Raw genomic sequence first — 24,141 nt, forward strand, 5'->3', positions numbered from 1 at the left:
AAGGAGAGGATTAAGAGAGGAAGGGGAGGTCAGAGCGAGGAAGGCTGGAATAGAGATTACCCAGTCCATCCAATAATGCAGGTTTTATCCACACCACAGACACTGTGTCCTCGGGGGTCACAGCACTGGTTTATCCTCAGCAGCAAAAGTCCTAAAGGAGATTCTGCTCAAGATAAAACAGAGAAAATATAGGAGCATATAAGCATGAAGATTTCTTTTTTTTATAGCATAGGTTTTTGGGTTTTCTTTTTAAAAAAAATATATTTTCATAAAGCTCAAATAATTTGGTGGTTCTCCCTCTTACTGCCTTAGTTAATGCTATGATTTCTCTCACTTAAGACCACTCGCCTTTTATGAAAACAAAATTTAGACTGAGTTGGCTTAGATTTTATACATCTTGAGGCTGGAACTTCAAACAAAGGAAACACTTTATCTGCATTTTATATTGTACTTTATACTTTACTTGTGCAAAGCCAGGCTCCTTTATGGTACATATGAGGAAGGAAATCTTTCAGCCACGCAGTAGGTTTGGTTTCTGGTGGTGGGAACAGATGAAGTCAATATAATATCATCATATTATCATGATATGAAAGATGTATATAATAATAAGTTGTCTGCTGTGGTTTACTTATTACTTTGTAAAAAATTCACACTTGCATATTGGACCATGATTGGTATCCTGCTGGTACGTGCACATTTTAAACCAAGGTGCACACCTCACCATTCTTTTGCAACATTTAAGTCCGTGTGCTAAGAAATGTGAATACAGCTAATGGGAGCAGAGCCGTGCTATGACAAGAATAAAGACAGTTTGACATGTTGTTATATATGAAACGATTTGCTGAAGCAAAGCGGCCTGAGAGTTGAGCTCCCCCAGTCAGAGAGTAGGGGCAGAGGCAGGCTGCTCATCACTGCCCATGAGGCTTAGCACCGCTAGAACGCACTATAGCTATTGAGGGCAGAATGAATAAACGTCAGCATTTTGAGTGCAGCAGAAGAAAGGGTTAAATGAAGAGAATGCACCAAAGCAATGCAGCCCCAATCAGTTATGGCCAAACCTCCAGAATGAACCCTGTTTTTGTTCGTGCTTGTGCAATGAGACTGGATATCAGATTATGATTGTTCCTACGTGTTTCCAGCAGCAGGGTCAATTATGCAGCTGCAGCAGGGCCGCAGCTTCTGCTGAATGAAAAACAGCAACAGTGGACAGAGAGGCCGACAGCGAGTGCAGTCATTCTAACACATCCACATAAACAGAGAGGAGAGGCGAAAGGAAGGTCAACCATGGCAGACTTACATTCTTGGCAGACCTCACACTGGCTGATCATTAGAGGGGGAGAGAGCAGGGAGGATGCAAGGGAGGAGGAAACAAAGGAGAGATGGAGGATGAGAGACTGCAGGGATATGGAGACAGAGGGGAGAGGAAGCTTATAGAGCTTTGATTTCAGAAGGTCAGTCTTTGCTTTTATGTTGCCTCAGTGTGTGTGTGTGTGTGTGTGAGAGAGAGAGACACAACTTGTTCGTTATCGCTGAGTAAACAAGTAGAGAAAAGAATATCTTGAATTTAACTGTAAAGTACATGGGTATATGGCAGTTGCTTTGGTGTTTGACTCTATGCAAATATGTCTGTCTGCCCTAACTTGTCTACCTGTGTTCACATTCCTACATGCATAGATTACAGCCTATACTTGGTTCCCCAAGCGTTGTTCACTTTAACAGAAAATAGGAGGGACTTGGTCTGCGGTTTCGATCTCATAAAGAACATGTGAAACCTTCTGTGCCCCAGCAATGCACTGGACGTTGCAACTAAATTAGTAAAAATCACTCTTGATCTATCAAATGATGATATTGTTATTAAAAAACTTGCATATCACCTTACTCTACCTTGATTATATATTGAAAGCGTTGAAGTGGAGCTCCTGCTAATGTTTTCCCCTCCCCAGGGGACCGTGGGAGAGATGTGAGGGTAAGATACTGTGTGAGGTGAAAGGAGAAGGTGCAGGCTGGGGTTGTAAACACAATGGGAAGTGAGTTATTGTAGTTTGGCCGCTGATATGAACTGGTTGTAGCAGTCAGTAGGTGTAGCAGCAGCAGTGGCTGTGACACAAACCGCCACCCTTTGCATCAGAAGTCACACCTTCTCTCAGTCATAACTCAGTCAAACCTGTACACTGCAAATAAACATGTACAACTATATAAATAGTATATTATGGTGTTAGAACTTTTCTGAGAATCATTAGGTTTTCTTCCATATGAAAGTAATCCAGTCAGTCTGGATATTGATGAGTACATTGAAAAGAACAGCACAAGTAAAAATGACTTGGCTCAGTTTGTAGCCCGTAGCTAACTCAGCTAGCAGTTAATCAGTTATCAGATGTGTTGCTGGTGAACTTCCTGCCACTTATTGATTCACCAGTTAAACTGCTAATTGTTTCAAGTGTATTTTAAACTTTATCAAATATGCCCATATGTCAATATGAAACCAAACTCTGATCTTTTAAGTGGGGGTTTGACAGCATACTGTCACTTCCTGTGACTGTGGTCTATGTGAGCTTTCACCTCTCTCATTTTGAGCGTCGTCTATTCAGTTCAGTTCAATTCAGTTTATTTATATAGCGCCAAATCACACCATAAGCTGTCTCATGACACTTTCCAATTAAAACAGGTCTGGACTAAACCCTCAGCACATTCAGTTTGCTCAGATCTGTCAGACAGCCTCATGAAAAAGGCTAAAAACCTGATGACTTTCTCTCTTTTTTCTTCTACCTGAGAAAAGTGCACCATTTTGTTTAATTGTGCCAATATGGAAATTCAAAGACTGTTTCAATTCTGGCCACAGTCTGCAGGATGCTTCAAAATTAATTAGAAATTTTGATTTAAGATTGTGATTTTAACTAGACAGATTGTGATATGATCGCCCACATCTGTAGGTGATAAACTGATGAGTCAGCGCGCAGAAAATTAACTGACAAGTGCTGATGCAGGTCTTACCACAGGTCCATTTGGTAGCTGTTCTGGAGCTTTCAGTCATGACATGACCTTCCACAGCAGATGGAGTTGACCAGGTGCCATGGATTTGTCAGTGTTTGACTTCTAAGATTGGAGATTGAAGTTCACTCTTGTCTGTGAAAATATCTGTTGGAAAAAATGGTCAACTCAAACTTAATTGATTTAAGGCATTTATCAAAAAATAAAAGCAGGATTTGCTGTCTTGATATGATTGTAATAATTGGACTTTTTGGACACAACAAGAAAAATAATCAACATTAAAGGATATTGCATTTAACTGGCAAGACAGACGTGAACAAACGTGACATTGTTACAGTCGGTGAGGTCAGCTTCATGATAACAGAACCTCGCCAGTGTTTAAATCGAGTCTCTATAGCTGGAGGAATAACTGCAACATCATGTTAGATAATTCTTGGCATTTGTCTAATCTGTATAGCTGAGCAGATGGGTGAGGTTTACTGCCTCCGGATGGCTCAGATTAGAATCAGGACCAGGGTCAGCGTCCCCGACAGCTTGTGTATGCGTCCAGCAACAGTCGTGTGTCCTGAGAGTGTTGGGTGTCAGCTTAAAGAGTAACTTAACACTAAATCCACCGACACACGGTGACTGTGTCGGCCGCACACTTTCGATTTCAGGAGGCAAAAAAGGCACTCGAGCGTACCGACACATACACGACAAGCTTCCATCCAATTCTCAACCAAATGCTAACCAAAATTCTAGAAAAATTGGTAAAAGAAAAAGCAGCTGTACACTAATATTCCATCCACTACTGTAATACAAATATTAGGTTTATAACTTACACACGTTACTTTACATCCTGCTCGCATGCCCACACATGGTTGGATATTGTACAACGGCAACATTTCCAAGTGTTTACGGCTTAAAAGTAACCCCAAATGTTGCCTTCACTCACTCAGAGATATCACATCTTTCCATTTTCTTTTCATTTCTTATTCATGAAGGCGATTTACTCCTTTCAGCAGAAATCTGTTCCAGAAATACATTTAAATCCCATTCTGTTGCTCACAAAATGTCACATTTACCATACAGCAGCTGTTCTGTTGTCCGCCCATCACCTGTATCCCACACAGGTATTTTAAAATACCATTTGTCACAAGCCTTGATAGAACAGAGATAAGGGAGGAAAATGTGTCTGCCTGAGAGGAAGAGGATCCAAAGTGGACAATAATACACAGAAGAAGGAGGAGGGACAGGTTTTACCCCTCACGCACAAGCGTGTGCACACACACAGACAACGTTACACTGGCTTACGTTAAATTCCTGGAGACTTACCCCGGCCATAACCATGAGCTGCCTAATGCTCGCCGTAACCTTATGCTAACCTTAAATGAAGTCTTTGCACTAAAATTTAGATGAAGATGAGTCCCTGCAACGTGACTCTCTAAACAGATTTATGTTCCCACGACATGACTAACATAAGTCCTCATGCCTGCTAAACTGCACACACACACTACGAGGAATATGTATGTATGTAAACTCATTACTGCGTACACAGATGTGTGCAGGCAGACACCCACAGACACAATGTGACAGAAATGCACTTATATATACCCTCACTTACTGAGAGATGCACACAAACACAAACACACACACACTCATCGGTCTGTAATTACAGTCGCTGGCAGAGAAACGGCAGCCATACATAGTCAATGAGAGCAGGGAAAACAATGAACACAGAGCAGATGATTGCTGTAAATAAAAGAATGAAAGTGGAGCGAGGGAGGAACGGAGGAGGACACGATTCCGCTGGCACAGAGAGAAATGAGGACTGGAAAGAACGAGGGCGAAAATAAAGAGGAAAGAGATCGGAGAACGTGAGAAGTCTAAAATGAGGAGAGAAGGCTATGAATATGAAATTAAGCTAACCATTTTTTTGTTATCTCTGTGCCAGTTTGATACATTGATAAATAAAAAAGTAAATTTCAACCGTTTCTGCACAGAATGAGGAACTTTGTCACAAGGATTACGGTGCTTCCATCAGGGTTAAGGGAGAGTGGGAGGAATTTAAAGGTGGACAGCAGCAATCAATTCAAACTCAGAGCCCTCCGAGTTTGTCTGCAGTGCTGAGCAGGTAGTGTACGTTGAGTTTATCACGACAGCTGCATGCAGTTGGGAGCAGTGAGAGTGATGCAAACACTAAAGCAGCAGCTGTTTGGGGGAAAAAAAGTCAAATCAATGAGCCGAAAGAGGCTAAAACATCCGTGGGGCTGAGGTGAGTCATGTGATGAAGTCAACAAAAATGTTCAAATGTTGTCACACACGGTCATCTGATCCATGTGAGCAGTCTGATTGATGCGGCTTTAACTTTAAGGAAAACACGGATATGAAATCCTAACTCTGTGACTGAGACTGTTGAGAGCTCTTAGACAGCGCCAGAAGATGAGCTTGTCTCAAGAGACATGTTTGACCTTACTAGGAATCACAATGTCCCATCATGTGACTTCCTACATCTTGGTGTCCTAAACTCACCGAGTAACCCCCCGCCTTAGTCGTTTAAAGAAAATTCAAATTAGTACATATTTCCATGCACTACCGCTATGCTAATATCAACCACATTGAAATAAACAGTTGTTGACACTAATTCTCTAGTGTTGAACCATTAAGCAGTTGCAGAAGAGGGGCCAATGACATGACCTAATTCATAGCACCAGTGGAACCTCAAATACGCTGCAAGACAACGTGGAAAACATTATAGAAATAGGGCAATTTTGTTTGTGTCTAATTTAGCGTTTAGCTCTGAACACCGCTGCACGGCCTCACGGAGCTTTCGGCATGGCTGTGCAGACCAGTCTTGTTTCAGTTTGAAGCAATTCGCAGCTTGTAAAAGTAGCCTGCTTAACAGTTCACCCAGAAAGGTCCAAACATATTATGCCAAGTACAGTGTGTGACCGTGGTCTGGTTAAAGGAGAAGGCTGATGCTTCACAGCAGTCATCAGTTAGTATCTACTGATAAAATGGTCTTACCCCAGTACATCCTAATGGTTTTACTCTGGCTTTGCCCACTGAGTCCTGACTTCAGCCCGCCGTAGCCCGGTGATGTGTCCCACTTTAGCTGCAGAGATCAAGTAACAGCTGATGCTATACAAGTTGCACGTCAGCTGATGTGAACTGTATACAGTACTCCTGGATCATCCAAAGCCACCAGTGTTTAACGTGCGCTCAGTCAACTTTTAAGCATCCTCATGTGAGCTGTTACAATGGTAGCTGTCAGATCGCTGCAGACTCTGGACCAGTGTTTGCAAGACTGCAAGAGCAAACTTCACTTTTGTTGTTTTAGTGAGTTGATATTTAAACAGTGTTGTTGCTTCCAGCTTGATGAATTTCTGGTATACAATACTGCTGCTTTGAAAACATCCGTCATGTGTTGACAGAGTGCAGTATGTTCAAGTGTTTTGCAGGTAATAGAGGTAGATAGAAGACAATGTAGTGCAGTAGTCAATGCAGTGCTCTTTAGTAGCCGTTCTGGAGCGTTTGATCACATCGCATGAACCAAATGTGAAGGTTTTAACTTTTAGAAGTCTTTAAGGTGCTTATGCAAATGACAATCTGAACACTTACTAACACAGTCAGTAACCTCTTGGGGAAAGCTGCATTTAGATTGTCTGAAATGAGAAACACAATCAGTGTGTTTCAGCTTTCCTTTCTGGCCTATAAACTTCTATTTGTGTGTGTGCTGACTACTTTTCAGCTGAGAAACAATGAGTACAGTGGGAGAAAGTAGAGGGAGAAAGGTGATTTGTCGGAGAGAGAGAGAGAGAAGAGGGAGGGAAGGATACCATCATCTTTGATCATCTGCTGCTTCTTCTCCCCATCTAATCAGCTTGGATGTCATCCAAAGCCTCCCTGCTCGAGGCACGTTATAGGTGTGTGTGTGTTTGTGTCTGCACTTTGTGCCTGTGACTGTGTGTGTTGGAGAGAATATGTTTTGCAAAGACTCGTGTGTGTGTGTGTGTGTGTGTGTGTGTGTGTTTTGCAATTCTTTTTAAAGATCTGATCATTGCCAAGTCCTGTTTCCAGACAGACTGGTACAGTATGTCCACAGCAGAGAGTACATACTGATCTGCCTGTGGGGACCATATAGTCTTTACACAGTTTGTGTGTGTGTGTCGAATCCTCAGCAACTCCTACTAAAAGTAATTCTTATTATTTCATGATTTACCGAAGTTTCCGAGTCTCTCCTTTCTTCAACTCGTTGTCATTGGAATCACATTACTGCCAAGTGCAACGTTTTTGATCAAGGTAAAATGTGTCACTTTGTGTCATTATAAAAAACGAAATGCGGTGCTACGGAGAGGCCCTGCCTACTAATCGTGTTCTCCACATGTAAGGTCTGTTTGGCAGACCCCAGAAAAATTCAGAATTATCAAAATCTGCTGTAGTTTGCAGTAGTTTAATAGTAGTTTCAGGAATAATAATACATTACCTTGAATCTGCTGATCCTTGCTGTGCCAATGTGCAGGTACATGTTTCCATGCCATAACTAAAAGGAAATCTCCAAATCATTGCACCCCAATCATTCAGTCTTTCACTGGTCTTAATCATACCTTGTCTGAGTTCAAAATCCCATTTGTTTTTTATTTTGTATAGTACTGTCTTATGCCATACTGGAAATGGATTTTTACAATTTTGAGACTTTGAAACACTTACTGTGTTTGTTTCTGATATGAAAACAGCTTGAAGAGAATAAAACTTTGAGAGAAGTACTCCAAATTGAAAGTAGTATCACAAGGAGAAATTATATTTCCAATATATTTTTCCTTTTAGTGTTGGATGTGTGTATACAGAGCCTAGCGTTTGTGTGTGTGTGTGTGTGTGTGTGTGTGTGTGTGATCTCTCACACTCTGATGCCCTCTACTGTCCCTTGTGGAGAAATGGAGCTCAGCTGCTCAGCTTTCTCTGTTTTCAGTGGGATCACTGAAGTGTTTTCACACTTGGCCCCTTTCAGCCTTCCAAAAGAACTCAGAGCGATTAGTCAGCATTTTTTGCGCTGACCTCGGGAGGTGGTCCAGGTTCACTTTGCCTTCGCCACTGTATTTTAATCCTTTAACCTCGCTGTAGGTAGATCACATGCTTGTGCTCACATGACAAAATAGAAAGATGGCTTATGAAAAGAAGTTTCTTCAATCGCTTTCTGTGTTCACGTGAAATCTGAACGGTTCTACTCTGATTTTCTTTATGTCTGTGGGCTAATCTAGCTGCATACCACAGCAAAATAGATAAGGCAAAAATAGCAGCTTGTTCAAAGTGACAGTTACCCATAATCCAAAGCAGTAAAAGTCTGGGAATTCCAGAGGAGCATATTTATATTGTATATATAGTGTGAAGAGAAAGAGGATTGAGGCCTCAACAGAGCTGAAGGGGAGCAGAAAGAGAAGATGAAAGCAAAAAAGAGCTCAATCTCTTCTGCTGGTTCACTTTAAGGTTGACTGAGCTTGGTTCGTTTTAGAAAGGACTGTATGTGAAAGCGTCCGAAGGGTCTGTGCAGCCTTAGGTAGCTCGTACCTCTGCCACAGAACTCTACTGCCTTCCTAAAACTATTCAAACACATAAAAGAGCACAAAGGAGCCTTTGAGTCGACATGTGTTTCATTAGCACTGAAACAATAAGTCAATTCATTGTTCTGTCCACTGACAGAAAACCAAATTGTTTTTCTTCCTTTTCTCACGCTTGAAGGTTTGCAGCTTTTCCGTGTTCCTCTAATGACATTTGCTACTTGAATTATAGATTAATTAAGAAAATACTCAGCGGGGGAAATTAGTACTGAAATGTTTCATGATTGGTAGCTCTACAAGTAGATAATCTCTTTTGCAATTTTATCAATGCAAGATGCTTGAAAAAGTTGCCGTTAAATAAAAAAGAAAATTGTGTCCACATCCAACAAAATTTTAAATATATGATAGTCAGTTTTAATTAAGAGATATGAAGAAATACAAAAGCTTGTGGGTGAAACTCATGACAGTCCTAAAGGCTCCAGAAAGAGACTGACCTGATCAAAGGAGCCCAGTAACCCATCTGGATCTGCTTCCAGGTTCAAACAGCATTATTTACATTGCACTTGTGCCAAAGGCATCATTTTGAACATTTTTTCTCAAGCATAGCACTGTCCATAATGCATAAGCAAATTGTCAAAGTACAAACACACATGCAAATTCTTCTGCATATATTTTCACAAGTAGTTTATCTAAGTGTTAAGGAAAATGAGCCTCTCTTCCTAAGCAACTGTTATTTTTTCCTTGTTGGTTTTTTTTTTGTTGTTTGTTTGTTTTTATTTTCAGTTCAGTCATGCTAAATGAAATGAGAACAGCCTCTTAAAGCCAGGCTGGAAGCAGGTCAGATCAGGTCACAGTTATATCCAGGCCATCAGTGTTATGGTGACTCTGGTGCCCTCACCTGGCACTCTTCACTCTCTGCATGGCAATGTACATACAGCTGACGAGGAGCAAAGCATGTGATGAGTTTAAGGCTTTAGCCGTACATGAAGAGTGACATGTCTTTATTATTAGTTATGTTGTAGTTTTATTGAAAGTAAGTGAGTTGATGCATTTGAATGGTTCCTCTTCTCTCACACATGCACAAGTTTTTAAAAAAAGTTCATGACTGTTGCCTCTCCATATGAACAGACAGTAATATTTTAATCTCTGGCAAGTGTCTGTTAGTGAAGGATAAGCCATTCTGAACACAGCAGTCATAGAAACATAACACAGTTAATAATGATTAATAATTGTCAAAATTTGTAAAATATAACTAGAGAAGCCTGTCAAGTAAAGTCAAGAGCTGAAACATTCAGCCTGCCAAAACGTCCAACTGTCAGTGGTTTTAATGCTGTGGTTGATCAGTGTATGCAGCAGGATGACAGTGCAGCAGTGGAGGATGACATTTGATCAGGTCAGCTTTTGACTTTTGGCAAACTGCTATAATAACACAGGTCCTACTACTAATACTTAATGGCTGATGTCAATGCTGATATTTGAACACTGAAGAGTAACTTCAGCCGTGCTAAAAATACTGCTAGTAGGAGTCACGGTCCCACCTAGTGGCATGCTCTGTCAGTGCCGAGGATTTTATCCCGTCCTTTTTTCCCCTCAGTCTTGTCAGACTTAGGTCCATGTTAGACTGCTTGTACATTGTTTGAGCAAAGCTGCAAACTTTGAATATACACATTAAAAATTTACCATGTGTTGAAACCACAACAACCACACAGAAAAGTTTCAATTTGCTTTTATTATTTCTGTGCATGGTCTAACTGCAGCTGTGAACGTAACCCACAAAAAAATAAAATAAATATTTAAATAAATATTTAAAAATAAAAATTGTAGAGTGCAATGTTCTCTAAATTCCTTTCCAAGGATTTGTAAGTAGCTTATAGTAAATTAGATTTGGCTGGAGTCTGTTTCCTCTAATAGACACAGGATTGTAGTGGTGAATGGAGCACAGTGAGCACAGAGACTGTATTGTGAAGTCTGATGTCTGTGTAAGACATCTAATGAGGAAATTAAAGGATAAAAGTTAAAGAGTCTGATCTCTGGAGTGTTGTACCTTTAAGCTGAAGATGATTTGATTTGTTGTTACTTTCAGAATCCTAGTGTCCTAGTGTCTTCAAACATTTCTCTCTAAACTGAGGACAGTCCTTCAAAGCATAACACTGTTATGCAAAATCTAAAAATACAGTCTATTAGTAAATGAACTCAAGAAGTCTTGTCTGCGTGCTGGGGTTCTTTATCCTCCTCAGATACTGGGTTAAGCCTGTTGGGTTACTTTCTTCTTGTGTTCCCGCTGAACTCGGCAGCTTTGTGTAACTCAGCCTCTAGGTCAGATGTCTGCAGGATGAAAATTGAATAATCGTGAATAAATAAATACTTAAGAGATGCATAATATGGATTTTTTTCAAACGATACCTCCCATGGCCCATGCCGATAAGATTACTGAGAATTTTACATTTTTGTATTTTATTGACCCGTAGTTTATGTGCACCTGAGGGGAGGAAAGATTGAGACGTATATAAGAGCTACATCAGGAGTGCATGCTGCTGTTATTAAGTCAGTTAAAGCAAATGGGCTTCATGTGATATCTTTTGGCTAAAATTATTTGCCTGTAGGTGATGATATACATCTTGCCATTTTTGGGCCAATAATTTATCAGTTTGATATATACAATACATCCTTATGATACACTTGGTACAGTTGGTGACATATGTTAATAATTAAATAAAGGATATGGTGAAATAGGCGACTAAATGCATGCAATAATTAGGTAATAGATTATATACATGAATAATACAGTTGTAATTAGTAGTAATTAACTGACACTTCTCACCACCCGCTGTACATTTTGTTTAGTGCTAATTAGTAAGTGTTAGAATGCAAACACATCAGACTAAGATGGGGAATATAGGAAAGACTATAGCTGCTAAAATATCAGTATCATGATAGCGTTGTCATTATGTTAGCAGCTTCACACACCACACACCTCTTACAGTCTGACATTATAAGGATGAACACTAGACAATATCAAAAACACATCAAATGTTTTTCTTCCTTTTTTAGTGACTTCTAGGTCTTCAAAAGTTCAAAAACTGCACACAGGAAAACATAGAAAAATATGGTTCATTTAAAGAATAAGGACACTTTTCATATTGTTTTAGTCCCACCATGCACAGCACACAATGAAAAGTTTTGCTGTAATGATCTTCATCTCTTCATATCTTCAGACATGGTTGTGATGAGGATTTCAGTTGACAAAACAACAACTGGCATTTTTCGCTACTGTCATAGATCACTACTAATCAAACCAGTTATCAGTTAATCCAGAAAATAATTGGCACTTTAACTGATGATGAAAATAATCACTAGCTGCAGCTCTAAAAGGGTCTCTTTAGCTGACAGGTGGTGTAATATCACTCTTTGAAGAACTAGTCCACCCTTCAACATTGAATCCAACCTGGATTAACATCAGTCTGTAATATTACATTATGGTGTATTTTTAAATTAGAATGTAACATTGTATTATACAAAATGCTGTTTGTGTGTAAATATGTGTCTCTTTCTTACTGTGGTTCCTCTCTTTGCCTCTCCAGCTTTTATTTACTTCCACTCATGTCCTACCCATCATGCTCCTCCCAGCCAGTCGCCTCCCAGATTCTCAGATGGATGTCTATTGATGGTGCTGCTGGCGAATGCTGAACAGACTGGCAAGGCTGAGGTCCGCCTCATTGTCCTGTGATTGGCTGCTCAACGGGACTGAGGCTGCATGGAGCCAATGTCCAACAAACAGGATAGCAACTCATCAGAGGGAGATGAGAAAGGGTAAGAGAGAGGGAGAGAGAGAGAGAGAGAGAGAGAGAGAGTGTGTGTGTGTGTGAGCTAGCCATAATGTGATGGATTGTACATCTGCATGTGTGTGTTCAACTTTGATGTCAACATGAAAGGAAAGCAGAGATTAACATTGGATTTGACAGATGAAAGAATGGCTAGAGGCATGGATGGATGGATTGATGGATGAAAGCATACACTGATGCAGAGCTACATAAACACTCAAATCTGAGTCTCACACTCCATACAAAAGCACTTCACATCACACAACTGCATGTACATTTGCTACATAGGATACAAAGATGGACTGAGGTACAATTACAATTTTGTAATTTCCCAGTTATGGGACTAATAAAGGATGATCTTAATTACAAAGATGGACTCAGCGATTTGATGCTTTAATGAACAGAACAGAACAAATTAAAAAAAAAAAATATATATCAAAGAGGAAGTAGTCAGGCTGGATGGAAGCATAGAAACAGTGTCTTTAGTGTATTTTGGGGAGAGATGAAAGGGAAGGCAGTGCAATCCACCCCGCTGCCATCTGCGCTCTCTGTTTCTGTGGCACGTGCAGTCACACACACACACACACACACGCACACACTCATACACGCTCACACACGCTCACACACGCTCACACTGCCTCATCGCTTCATTAAATAAATTCCCAGAGACTTCAGATCTAACTAAGTGAACTCTGAGCGTGCTGAACTCCACATCAGCACCACAATACCTTGTGAAATGATTTGTCAAAATGTCACTCATTTGTAATTCCAATTCCAATAGATATTTTCCTTAAAAATATCCATCTTCAAAACTCTGGTTTTGTTTGTACATTTTAATATCATGACAAATTGAATTTCATAATATCACATTTTACTTTATAATTTCACATTTTATTTCTCTTACCTTTAAGTCAATCACATGCCCCCTGCCTCTTAAGCTAGCAAGTTTCAACAACTGCTACCAAAATTAAACAGTTAGCGCAAGAAACAACGTCAAAGCAAGTGCAAACAAATCAGCTTGAGGCTGCTGCTGTAAATAAACTCAGACACACAGACACATAACCATGTCCTTTTATTTAATTAGCTTAACAAGGCTGTACCTACTAGCTACCCAGCCAGCTAGGTGGGTCCATGAGCTTGCTTTATTACTCAGCATCCAAGTGAAGAGACAGTATTAACAGCAGTAGTTAATGTTAACTAGCTAAAAGTTACTTCTCCCACACTTTGAATCTAAAGATATTTCTCAGAAATTCTGTACGTTCGACTCAAAACAGATGGAGACCTGTTTAAGCCGATGGGAGCTAGCTATGAAGGTATTAAAGGGGTAGTACCTCAGACTTGCAAAATCAAACGGGTAAACAGTTATGGGGAATTTAATTGATAATTGATGTAAATGAGTAGTTCAACTTTAAACAAAATTGGGGTTTGATTCATCTTGGGCCCAGACAGTTACTCACTGTTGTGTTGAGTCCCCAGAAGAAGTAGGGGAACAAATTTGTATGTAGAAACAAAGGAGTGTATTAACAACTTACTTAAAGGTCACTTACTACTAACAAGAAAAGAAATCTAGCTTTCCATAACAACACGAGAAGTCGTTCTGGTCACATGCAATATGTCACTGACAATTTAAAGTATCATACTAAATCAGACAATAGACAAACTCATGAAATCCTCCCTCCGAAAAGGATTAAGATTGCTGACCCTAGCACACACTTGCTACATACAGACAGATATCAGCCAAATAGCTCAGAAAGACTGGTCGCTGCTCTCTCCAGCTCTTCTAACCTCCAGTCCTGATTAGTGAGTGGAAACAGCTGCGATCATCCAGCCACTGGAGCAGGTGGAGGGCAGTACCTGGAGAGACAGGACACCTGGACACCTGGCAATAACATTCACCAAATTAACATTCAATTGGACAGCTCTAAGTACTTCACTTCACACCTGGCTCTACAATGCGTCTTCACATGTGTCTCGAGTGACCAGCTGTGATCAGCTCTCACTTCCACAACACATTTCTGGGTCAAACAGACACACACTGTTTTTCACACAAGAGTAAGAATAACTTATTGTATAACATGTGCTGAATTTACAAGAAGGTTGGAATTAAGAATTTGCTGTAGGTATTTTGCAAAGTATATTTAGTTTCTTTGGGTTTAGTGGTGGATTGAGCTGAAAGAGACAGTCTGTTCACAAACATCTGCTGCTTACCTTACCAAATTTGTATTACAGTGAACCAAATGGAAATCAGACAGCATATAATTTTGTCTGTTGTTGTGGCTTCTTGTTGTGACTCAGAATGGCCCAGGACACTTTGGCATACACATTGCTAAAAGAATTTGGCCACATGTGTGATTCCCAGCAAGGGGTACTTCTTCTTTTGCCAGGGAGTATTTGGAGATATTGGAGTGTAGCTAATTTAATTTTAATTTAATATGACATTGAATGAATAATTGAAATCTCAAAGTAGCACATAAACAATCAGTTTTTGTCAGTCCATGTGTAGTACGGAGGGAAACGTCCAAATTGATTCTGATTGACAGTTCAGTTATATAAAGGCTTAGTATGTTGTAACATCCGCTATTGTATCCACTTTTATATGATTAATAGTTTCAAATGAAGACATTTGGAACCTGAAGGCTGGTGTGGATGAAGCAGTACTTGAGTTCATCAGAATGGGCTCTGTGAGTCTGTCTTACGTGGCTGAGAACCACTAGTCTGTGCGATCAGATCTAAATGCGTCTTTAATGTGTCTTGCGTGTAGTGGTTGCACATAGAGCTGTCCACTTACAATCAAATCACTCAAGATACATGTTGCCAGGTGCCACATTATACTCTCTCATCATTCAAATGTCAGGTGAAGCCACAGTATTATTACAGCTGATAATGTAATGTATGCGCATATGTTTCCATAACATGTTTCCAAAGAACACAGCCAAGGCACAGTGCAGGTTGTTGTTCTGAATATCCAGCTTGGCTTCACGTGTACCTGAGAACAGTTGTGTAGTTACACCTCAGTATGTTGTTGTGCTGATTTTCATATTTTCATCCTCAAAAGTGAAGGGTCACATAGGCATGGGAGCCAGTGCTGCACATTCACTGTGCAGATAAAAAGAAGCTTTTCGGTTCTGGTGACCTTTTGACCTTGCAGATCTTGACCTAGCAGTGCCATTAGGTCAATCTTGGGGGTTTAGTCCTGACTCATTATTCATACAAAAACGTTGATGCTTTCAGCAGAAAGATGGCTTTTGCAATGGCCATCGCCATGGTTACCTACCTACTTGTAGCTAGCACAGAGTTAAAGAAGCATCTACCTGGGGAGGTAATTAATCTTTGGAGGAGTCCTCTCCAGCTTGACTCTGTGCCATATGCATGTGTGTTTATCCTCATGTGAGCAGATGGGTTTGTATTATTGAACATGTATGTCTGCATGAGTCTTTTCCCCTCAGAGGAGATGGTTGTGTGTGTATGTGCATGTATATGAAGCTTTAGGAGTGTATGTGTGTGTACATGTATGCATCATACAACATGCGTACGTGGATTAGTGGACTGGAGAGAGCTGGATTAGGAGCGACGAGGGCAGATGGAGTCACAGAAAGCAGAGGACAGTTTAGGACGCCTCAATATGTGACAACAACAGGGGATTGTCGCTTTGTGTCTGTGCGCATGTGCATGTGGTGTGTGTGTGTGTTTTTCAGTGTCATTGAGCATGCACGTGTACTTGTGAGTGCTGCCTCATGCCCTGACCCCTCCTCTCTGTGATTTCTGAGTCACAGAGTGTTCTGGATACACACACTCCTACACACACACACACACACACACAAACACAGAGGGAGAGAGAGATGATGATGAAAAACTTCACGTAGCCTGGAGTAGATGATGCTGAAAAAGAATTTGGTGCATGTATATGTGTGTATTTCTGTGTGTGTGTGTGTGTGTGTGTGTGTGAATTAACTACAGTGTGAAGCCCCTGAATACTTGAGGATATGATTGCATTTAATTTCAGTTAACATCTAAAGAGAAGGATTTTAACTGTGTGTATGTATACAGTGCAAGTATATATGTGCCTGTTGGCCGCTCTAATGAGTGGGCTGTATTTTCGCGATTAGAATATCCATGTTTTATGGATATCCCTGTTTCATGTCAATTAAAGATAGCTTCCAAGGTTGGTATGCATAAAATAAAAACTAGATGAAAAATAATGGGTATAAGAATGTGATAAGTTGTGTCTGGCACAAGAAAGTCACAGGTATGGCCTACTTCCATCTACATCTAATTTTTCATGAGCTACTTGCGCCAAATACTGGAAGTCCCATGTAAAAATATGAAGCTGCTTTAAATTTAAATTACTGATATGATATGCCTGAAAGTCTAACTGGAAGATTCTGACCACTCACACCGCTGACTGCTAGATCATTTCACGAGAGAAGACTTGCCCCTCCGTGGAGGTTGAATCTTGAGGGGTTTTTTTTTCTTTATAGGTGACTCACATTTAGAGTGATTCCAAAGGTTTGGTGTTCATGAAACATCAGAGATGAACAACTGCATCTCTGGTTCAAAAACAGGCCTGTGTGCATAGTAATGTCATAGTTTGCTCTGCCTCCCAAGGTAAACTTCACCAGGAGTCATCCAGTCACTGAGCGTAATGTGCTGCTATGTGCACTGCTAACGCTGAATGTCAAAGATTACCCCGAAAATGATTACAGAATCTGTGGCTTAAATTAACTCACTTTCAGATTCTGTGTCACTTTTGGATGGATTCAGCAACTGTGGCACAGCACACAAATTAAGCATATTAATAATATTGGTTCAGGCAGAACAAAGAAGTCAAGCTCCATTTATAATTACAGCTACGTCAGCTACATCAGCTGATTCCCTCCACACATTTTATTGGCAAATCCATACTTTAGTCTTGCTGCTTCTTCAGCAACTTGTTTTACAACCCATCTCCACCCTAGCGCATGTTTTTTATACTGTGTCAGAGTTTAAAAAGTCATTCCTTTTGTCATTTGTGTCTGCTCTGCTCTGTATCCTATGGGGGTGGGGTGGTGCTGCTCTCCTTTCTTTAGCTGTTCCACGCTGACCCATGAGAGGTCCCATGCTGACTCATGAGAGGTCCCATGCTGACACATGGGAGGTCCCATGTCCATGCTGACAGGCGTAATTACTGCAATGTAAATAGAAGTTTTCTTTAATTGAAGTGTTTCAGAGTGAACTTTCGATCTTGCAGGCCTGGTTTACGGCTCTCTCATCCATAGTGGTAGTTTTAGTCATATTTTTGCCAAGCTGATGGAGCAAACATTAATTTTCTCTCTTTAGAAGGCTCTGGAACAAGAGGCTTGTGCTCGTGAGAGGATAAGGTGTACATATTAATCTTGTCCTCCTTGGCTAAACTGTAAATTCAGCTAGCTTAGTTATGTTGGTTTGCTGGCCTCTCATCTGTGAGTAAATACACGCTTCCTTCTGTAGAGGTGATACAGAAAGAAAAGAGTTCTTACATAAATCTGTTCCCAACAAGATCTGTGGATTAAATTAAATTAAAACATATTTTTGATTTTGGGATTAACTGTCCCTTTAACACATTTGTAAACGATTACTGAACAATTAAATAGATGAAGACTTGAAGGTACATGCAGTACGTTCAGTGAGTTTTTCTGAATATTTCTGATGCAAAGAGTTGTTGCAAACACAATGGAGCTGATTTAATTGCCATTAAAGAGCCAAAGCACATTTTTCTCCTGGCTGCTGTTTCCAGGCATTGATGGTGGCAGTACTCTTTTACTTTAAAAGGCTTGTAATCAACAACATTCACCTTAAGGTCGTTATAGCCATGGAAACATTGCATTGCATTGTTCTTTTCAACTCTTTCTTCTTTCCCTTAAATATAACTCAGTACATAGCACATATGCACTGATTCCTCTGTGTGTAAAAGAGAACTACACTGATGTAGCAATGCACAATGTACAGTTAAATCTCAGAATTTATGTAGCAAAAAATGTGTCTTTTTATGTGACACATTCTTTGTTCCTTGTTAAGCGGGGTTTAGTCCCTTTGACAGTTCAGTCAGAGATTTGGGTGTGTTATGTTAGTAGTGATGAATGAAGCCACAAGCCTCCAGCCTCAAGCAGAGATGAGGAGAAGACTGTAGCAGTTTTGTAAGATGATTGGGGGGGGGGGGGTGTCATGCTTAGCAACAGCAATAATAACAGTACTGGAATGATTAAAAAAATAATATTAGCAATAGTAGTGATAGTAGTAGTTGTAATAAAGTAGAAATATGACAAAGTGTTAACAACAGTAGTCATTTTCCCGATCATGTGTGGTGGGCCTTGATGCACCACTGTCAACACAAGACCACACATGTGACTGCCCAGCACCCCTACAGACACACAAAGCTAAGCTAACCCCAGCTTCATGAGACAGCGTGACATAACGTTGTCGCAGCTGCAGGCAGGGTTTCTCCTCAATTAAATTTAATGTCAGGATGTCATTTAATTTTAGGATGACAGTGCATCACATGAGGTCTTCTGTACTCCTTGAATAATAAGCTAAAGCTAAAAATCTCTTTTCTTTTTTTTTTGTTCCTTCTTGTACTCATTGTCCTGTTTGGACCCACGATTGTGAACAAGGCCATGCTTGCCTGCAGCGTCACCCCGAAGCTCATCGACAGTTGTTGGCTTGATCTCTGGCGGCAGCATGTCGACCTGTTGGTCAGATGTAAGGAGATCTATCACAGCGGTGCACGCCAGATAACTTCTCGTTAAACATCAGTAAGACCAAGCAGGTGGTGGGAGATTACAGGCAAGCATTCCTTCATTAACAGAGACAGAGAGAGAAAGTCAGAGCTTCTCAGTTCCTCAGAGAACCTGTCATGGGATCTACACTCAGGATCTGTGGTTAAGAATTTTATTGTCTAATACGGCTCAGGAAGTTGGGCACAGGCCACTCTCAGGAATCTCTACAGCTGTGTCATAGAGAACATCCTGAGTGGCTCCGTTATTACCTTCTGTGACAGTGTCACAGCCCAGAACCATGAGCCTCTTCAGAGGGCCAGTGATACGAGCTTTCTTTCATCCATTACATCCACAACATCAACATCACTTCATCCACTCTGCTCCTAGTTTGCAGAGGCTACAGCAAATTAGTTCTGAAAATGTGTTAACCATACAGATGTAGAAGTGGTTTATTTAAGCACCTTTCCCCAAAAGTTTGAACAAAAGCCATCTTACCTGAGAGGGCTTAATAAAGTGTGGTGGTATTTTGCCTGTGCTAGCAGTTGATAGATCATACCTATTCTTGAATGCACTGTAATCCATTCAGTCTGGCAGTTTTTATACGCCTCTGAGAAAGCAAATGTGAGGACACCAGCACTGTGTGATGTCAATATGCCAGCACTAATGAAGACATAACACTGCCTGTACACGTGTGTATGTGCCTGCATCATCGCCAGAGGACAGCAGCTGTATGAACCCTTTTCAGAACCACTGAGGTCAGACCTAATTTACCACGATTTTGGCAGTACACTAAAACACGGCTCAGTCACTCAATAAGAACATCGCTGAAACACCACGAATTCTTTTCAAACCAGTTTCTTACTGTTCAGTCAGTGAGACATCTGACAGACAATTCACACTGCGGAACTTACCTTGAGGTGCTGCTAAAAGTGTCAGTGCGTGGTTGAGACCTGACAAAAGGGTGACATTGTCATTAACATCTCAAAGATGTTAGCGCAAGTCAAGGGAGGGGATGAGATGAAATTAAAAGGTGGGTTGATAGAAGACAAAGAAGGGAGAGAAGATTAGCCCAAACTGAAATGTTCATCATTGCAATGGAAGTGACATGTTCTCTGGTAGTTCACCTATTCTGACATCCGTAACAGGTTAGTTATTATCATTATTATTTTTTTATAATTACACAGTGAATGTCAAAGAACCTTTATTTGGAACAAAGAAATGTGCAGTAGATAATGTCAGATGTTTAGAAAATCTAATGCTAAATGAGAAATTAGAGTAACAAAAGTCTGTGTACGGCATCCTTTCCTGACCTACTGCTGCACTTCCAGTTTAGTAAAGACTTCTTGCTTTGTCTTCTCACTTGTCGAGCACAGCCACTCTATGTACCCACTCAGTCTGTACTGATGTCCTTGTATTCCCCCTTTCCACTGTAGATGCAGCTAAGCTAAATATAAATGTTTGATAGATAAGGGTTTTGCCTCGGTGTCTCCAACAAATCTGTTTTAAGATTGGGTTCATTACTTCATTGCAATTGCAATTGTATTCAGAAAATATTAAAATATTTGAGAGTTGAAGTGTTACAGAGAAAAACAATCTTTATTTGAAAGAGGCATATGTGACATACTGTAGTATATATATATATATATATATGTGTGTGTGTGTGTGTGTACTAGAGATGCCATCATCACCAATGGTGGTTTGGCAGTATGTTTCAGGTAAAATGATGCATTTTAATGATCAGTTTGCGGGCTAATAATACAGTAGCCCATAAGCTTGGTAAATCGTGTGATAAGTTGTATACTAAAATAGCAAAGACTGAGCGATAAGGGTAAACCATCTAAAAAGTGTCTCCTGAATATCATCAGTTTACCTGAGATAGATAGGATACAGTTAGAAACTAATATTATAAGCACTACACAGATGGATTTCAATAAGTTGTCAGTTTTGTAAATTATGTAGAATTTAGCATGTAAGCCGTTGTAGTGCAGGTGAGTCCATATGCCCTTGATAATTTTACCCCGCCTTCATTAGCAGCCAGCTGTTTCATTTGTGCCACAGCCCTGGCTCATTGGAATGCTTTCATTTGAGTATTTACAGGGTGTGTAGCATGCTGTATAACTATAATACAAGGTCAACCCTGTTTGTGATCATTCAGCCACACTCCTCAAGGTAGTGTTGTATCCAGCTGTCACTGTGGCCTTCACAATAACTGGGTATTATTACACTTGGAGCAAAAAGAGATCACAGAGCAGTCTAATTCAATTGATGAGTGTCAAGCATCTCTTCTTTGTCCTCATAAGACTTCACTCAGCTGTACTGGGGAGACTGCATCAGCCTGCTGTTATGTAATCAAGTTAGCATTAAAGCTTAAGTGAGTTTGGATGTAGAGAGGCAACATTTTTTATTTTAGTTCCTCCTGGGGGACAAAATGAAAAGAGCAAAATAGAAACAAAGAGAGCATGACAGGAGGAAGTTACAGAGATAAAAATGTAAAAATAACATGCAAAGTGACAGAGAAGGAGAAAACAAGTCAGGCAGTTGGGAGAAGATAGAAGAAGTAAATACAGAAAAGCAAGGAAAGAAAGTGATAGAGAGCAAGAGGGGTTGCACAAGGTAGACCAGAGAATGACAGGGTTTATGGTGATGACAGAGAGCATGTCACCGGGGGAGGAACTACACATGCACACCCAGACAGGGAGGGAGGGAGACAGGGAGGTGTTGGGGAGGCTGGAGAGGAACAACTAGAAGGGAGGGAGAGAGGGAAAGAACGTGGGAGGGGGGAGAGGGAAATAAACAGAGTAGCCATTCCTACCAGCAGCAAGTCTGAGGCAGAGGGCTCGTATTGCCTTTCAGCTGACAGAAGCAGCTCGAGGTTCTGCTCGACTCTACTGTACTTCCATCGGCTTGCGCTCTCAGGTCACTGGGAGGTTGCTGGCAGGGGGATTTAAGGGCCTCCTGTTAGAGGTTTATAGATCCGTGAAAGCTGCCGTTAGGCACATTCAGACCTATATACTCTTGAAGAAGTGGAACTATCACAGTACTACTCAAAAGGAGAAGCAGCACTGTGTTTCCTTGTAAACAAGGCTGAATGGGACACGAGTGCTGACTACCGGGAGGCTGAAACAGCGGAGAGAACTGCTGGGTCACATTTTCTTCCTCTGATATTCCTGCAAAGAGAGCAACATGCATATATTACAGCCATACTGCATCAACAGGTTGGTGTGTTTGTGTGAATATATTTGTATGTTTATATGTGTTGGAAGTGGGTGTGTACGAGTGCTCCATATCCTGCACCACGTTTACAACAGATAAAGTAAGAAACATGTGGTCAGTGCAGTTAAGAAGGGCTTTGCTTTATTAGTACTTGAGATCATAGCTTTCTGTGCTTTTACCAATTAGAATGCTGGGAAACATATATTCTACTTATTCACATGTTTCTTGTGGTACTTTTGTTGAACTAATTTGTTGTTAAAGTAAAGTAGGACTTTATATTTAATGGGGTGAGATTTCTGAAATGAACATGGTGCCTTAACAATTTAGGAGGTGGGAATATAGGAGAGTTTGCAGGTTGACAATGTTTGTGTGTGTGTGTGTGTTAGCGTGTGGACCTCTTGGAAACAATTTTTATTCCTATAAAAATGTTGTGGAAACATATGGTGGACTAAACCTGTATTTTTAATCAATGTCAAAATAATCACGCAGGTTTTTGTTATGGCTGCTCACCCTGCAGTGATCAGCAACCGGAGCAGACAGTTTCCCACCGTGTTACTGCCTGACCATGTGCACAGCAATAAATTAATAAGTTTGCTCGTCCGTGAAGAGCAGCAAGAAGCAAGAGAGAGACGTCAGAGAGAGTTTTTTTTTGTTTTTTTTTTTAGGTTGGAAGAGAAAAGTGGATTTGACAGCCAAAGAGGAATGGAGAGAGGGAGAGAGGAGAACAAGGGAGACGGCGGTGTTACCTAATACTGCTGATGGAAGTGTAGAGAGCAGAGCGACAGGGAAGAGGAGAGGGGAAAACAGAAATAAATTGGAGGAAAGAAGCAAAGCTGAGGGATCAGACAGAAAGAAAAACCAAAAAGTAGTCAAATGGGAGGAGCAGGGAAAGAGAGGGAGAGAGAGGGATTTTATCAAAGCGAAAGGAGAAAAGGAAAACGGGGAAGAGGAGGGGAGTTGGAGCAAACAGTCAGACATGAGGATAGACAGAAAAAAGGGAGGGAGAGAGGACGGTAATCCAAATCTGCCGCCAGGAGCAAATGACTCCATCCTGCGAGAGTGAGACAAGAGAAGGATAGAGAATTAGAGAACGCGATATGAGCTGGGGAAGAGAAGAGTGAAGGAGTTATCTGCATCCTGTAGTTTGTGTGTGCGTGTGTGTGTGTGTGTGTTTGTAGTGTAGGTCTGATTCTGTCACTCACTTCCGGACATTGAATGTAAAATTTGTCCTTGGCTTGCCTCTATATATTTTAAATAATTGCATATGCAATTGAAAGTGAAAAAAAGTTCTATATAGAATTTTGACTGAGGTGAAAGGCAAAAATGAATTTCCAAAGGCGGCAGCAGAGGAAACAGGACTCAAATTGGAAAGCGAAAAGTGACTCAGACATCCCTCCAGTCGAGCTGTTTAAGGGCGACTTATCTTCAGCCAAGCTAACTTTAACCATGCATACATGCCACCAGCAAGTCCACAAGCCATCTGACTCAAGTCAGTTCATTTCCAGGGAAGGATATTTCCTCTATTTTGTTGTCTGTTAATGTAGGAAGGTTGGCTGCTGTTGGACTTTTGGACTCTTATTAGTGTTGTAGCGGGCAGCTTATTAACTTAGATCACCACCAGCCACCGATCAGTAGTCACACTGGTTGTACAGTGAGAAAAACGTTGATCAGCATTTTTATATAAATACTGGTTGTCATGTGAAAAGTGTCTCTCCCAGTGATCAATCCATAGAAAATTATCATTCATCTCTGCAGTGGTATGTAGTTGTGTCTAGCATTTTAGCTTCTTTAAAGTCTTTGTTTTGTCTTTCAGACAGAACATTTTTCTCTCATTAACTTTGTTGCACGATAGCT

The 24,141-nt window shown here is 40.6% G+C and overlaps 1 protein-coding gene across 6 annotated transcripts in view; it reads left to right on the forward strand.

The window, feature by feature from the left end:
- The window catches only part of LOC124072620 (thyroid hormone receptor alpha), an 85,086-nt gene that overhangs the window by 36,264 nt on the left and 24,681 nt on the right, over positions 1-24,141 (forward strand). For 3 of the 6 annotated variants that reach the window (XR_006845560.1, XM_046414135.1, XM_046414137.1), the window contains exon 3: positions 12,104-12,332. Coding sequence is in view for 5 of the 6 variants with exons in the window: in XM_046414135.1 (XP_046270091.1) it covers positions 12,277-12,332 (56 nt within the window). In the remaining variant the exon portion in view is untranslated. Of the gene's footprint in view, positions 1-956; positions 1,452-12,103; positions 12,333-21,894; positions 22,290-24,141 lie in introns of those variants that run through there. The other 3 variants (XM_046414138.1, XM_046414139.1, XM_046414136.1) reach the window with 2 other exon arrangements.

This window comes from Scatophagus argus, chromosome 16 (assembly GCF_020382885.2).
Source record: "Scatophagus argus isolate fScaArg1 chromosome 16, fScaArg1.pri, whole genome shotgun sequence".
Lineage (NCBI taxonomy): Eukaryota > Metazoa > Chordata > Actinopteri > Scatophagidae > Scatophagus > Scatophagus argus.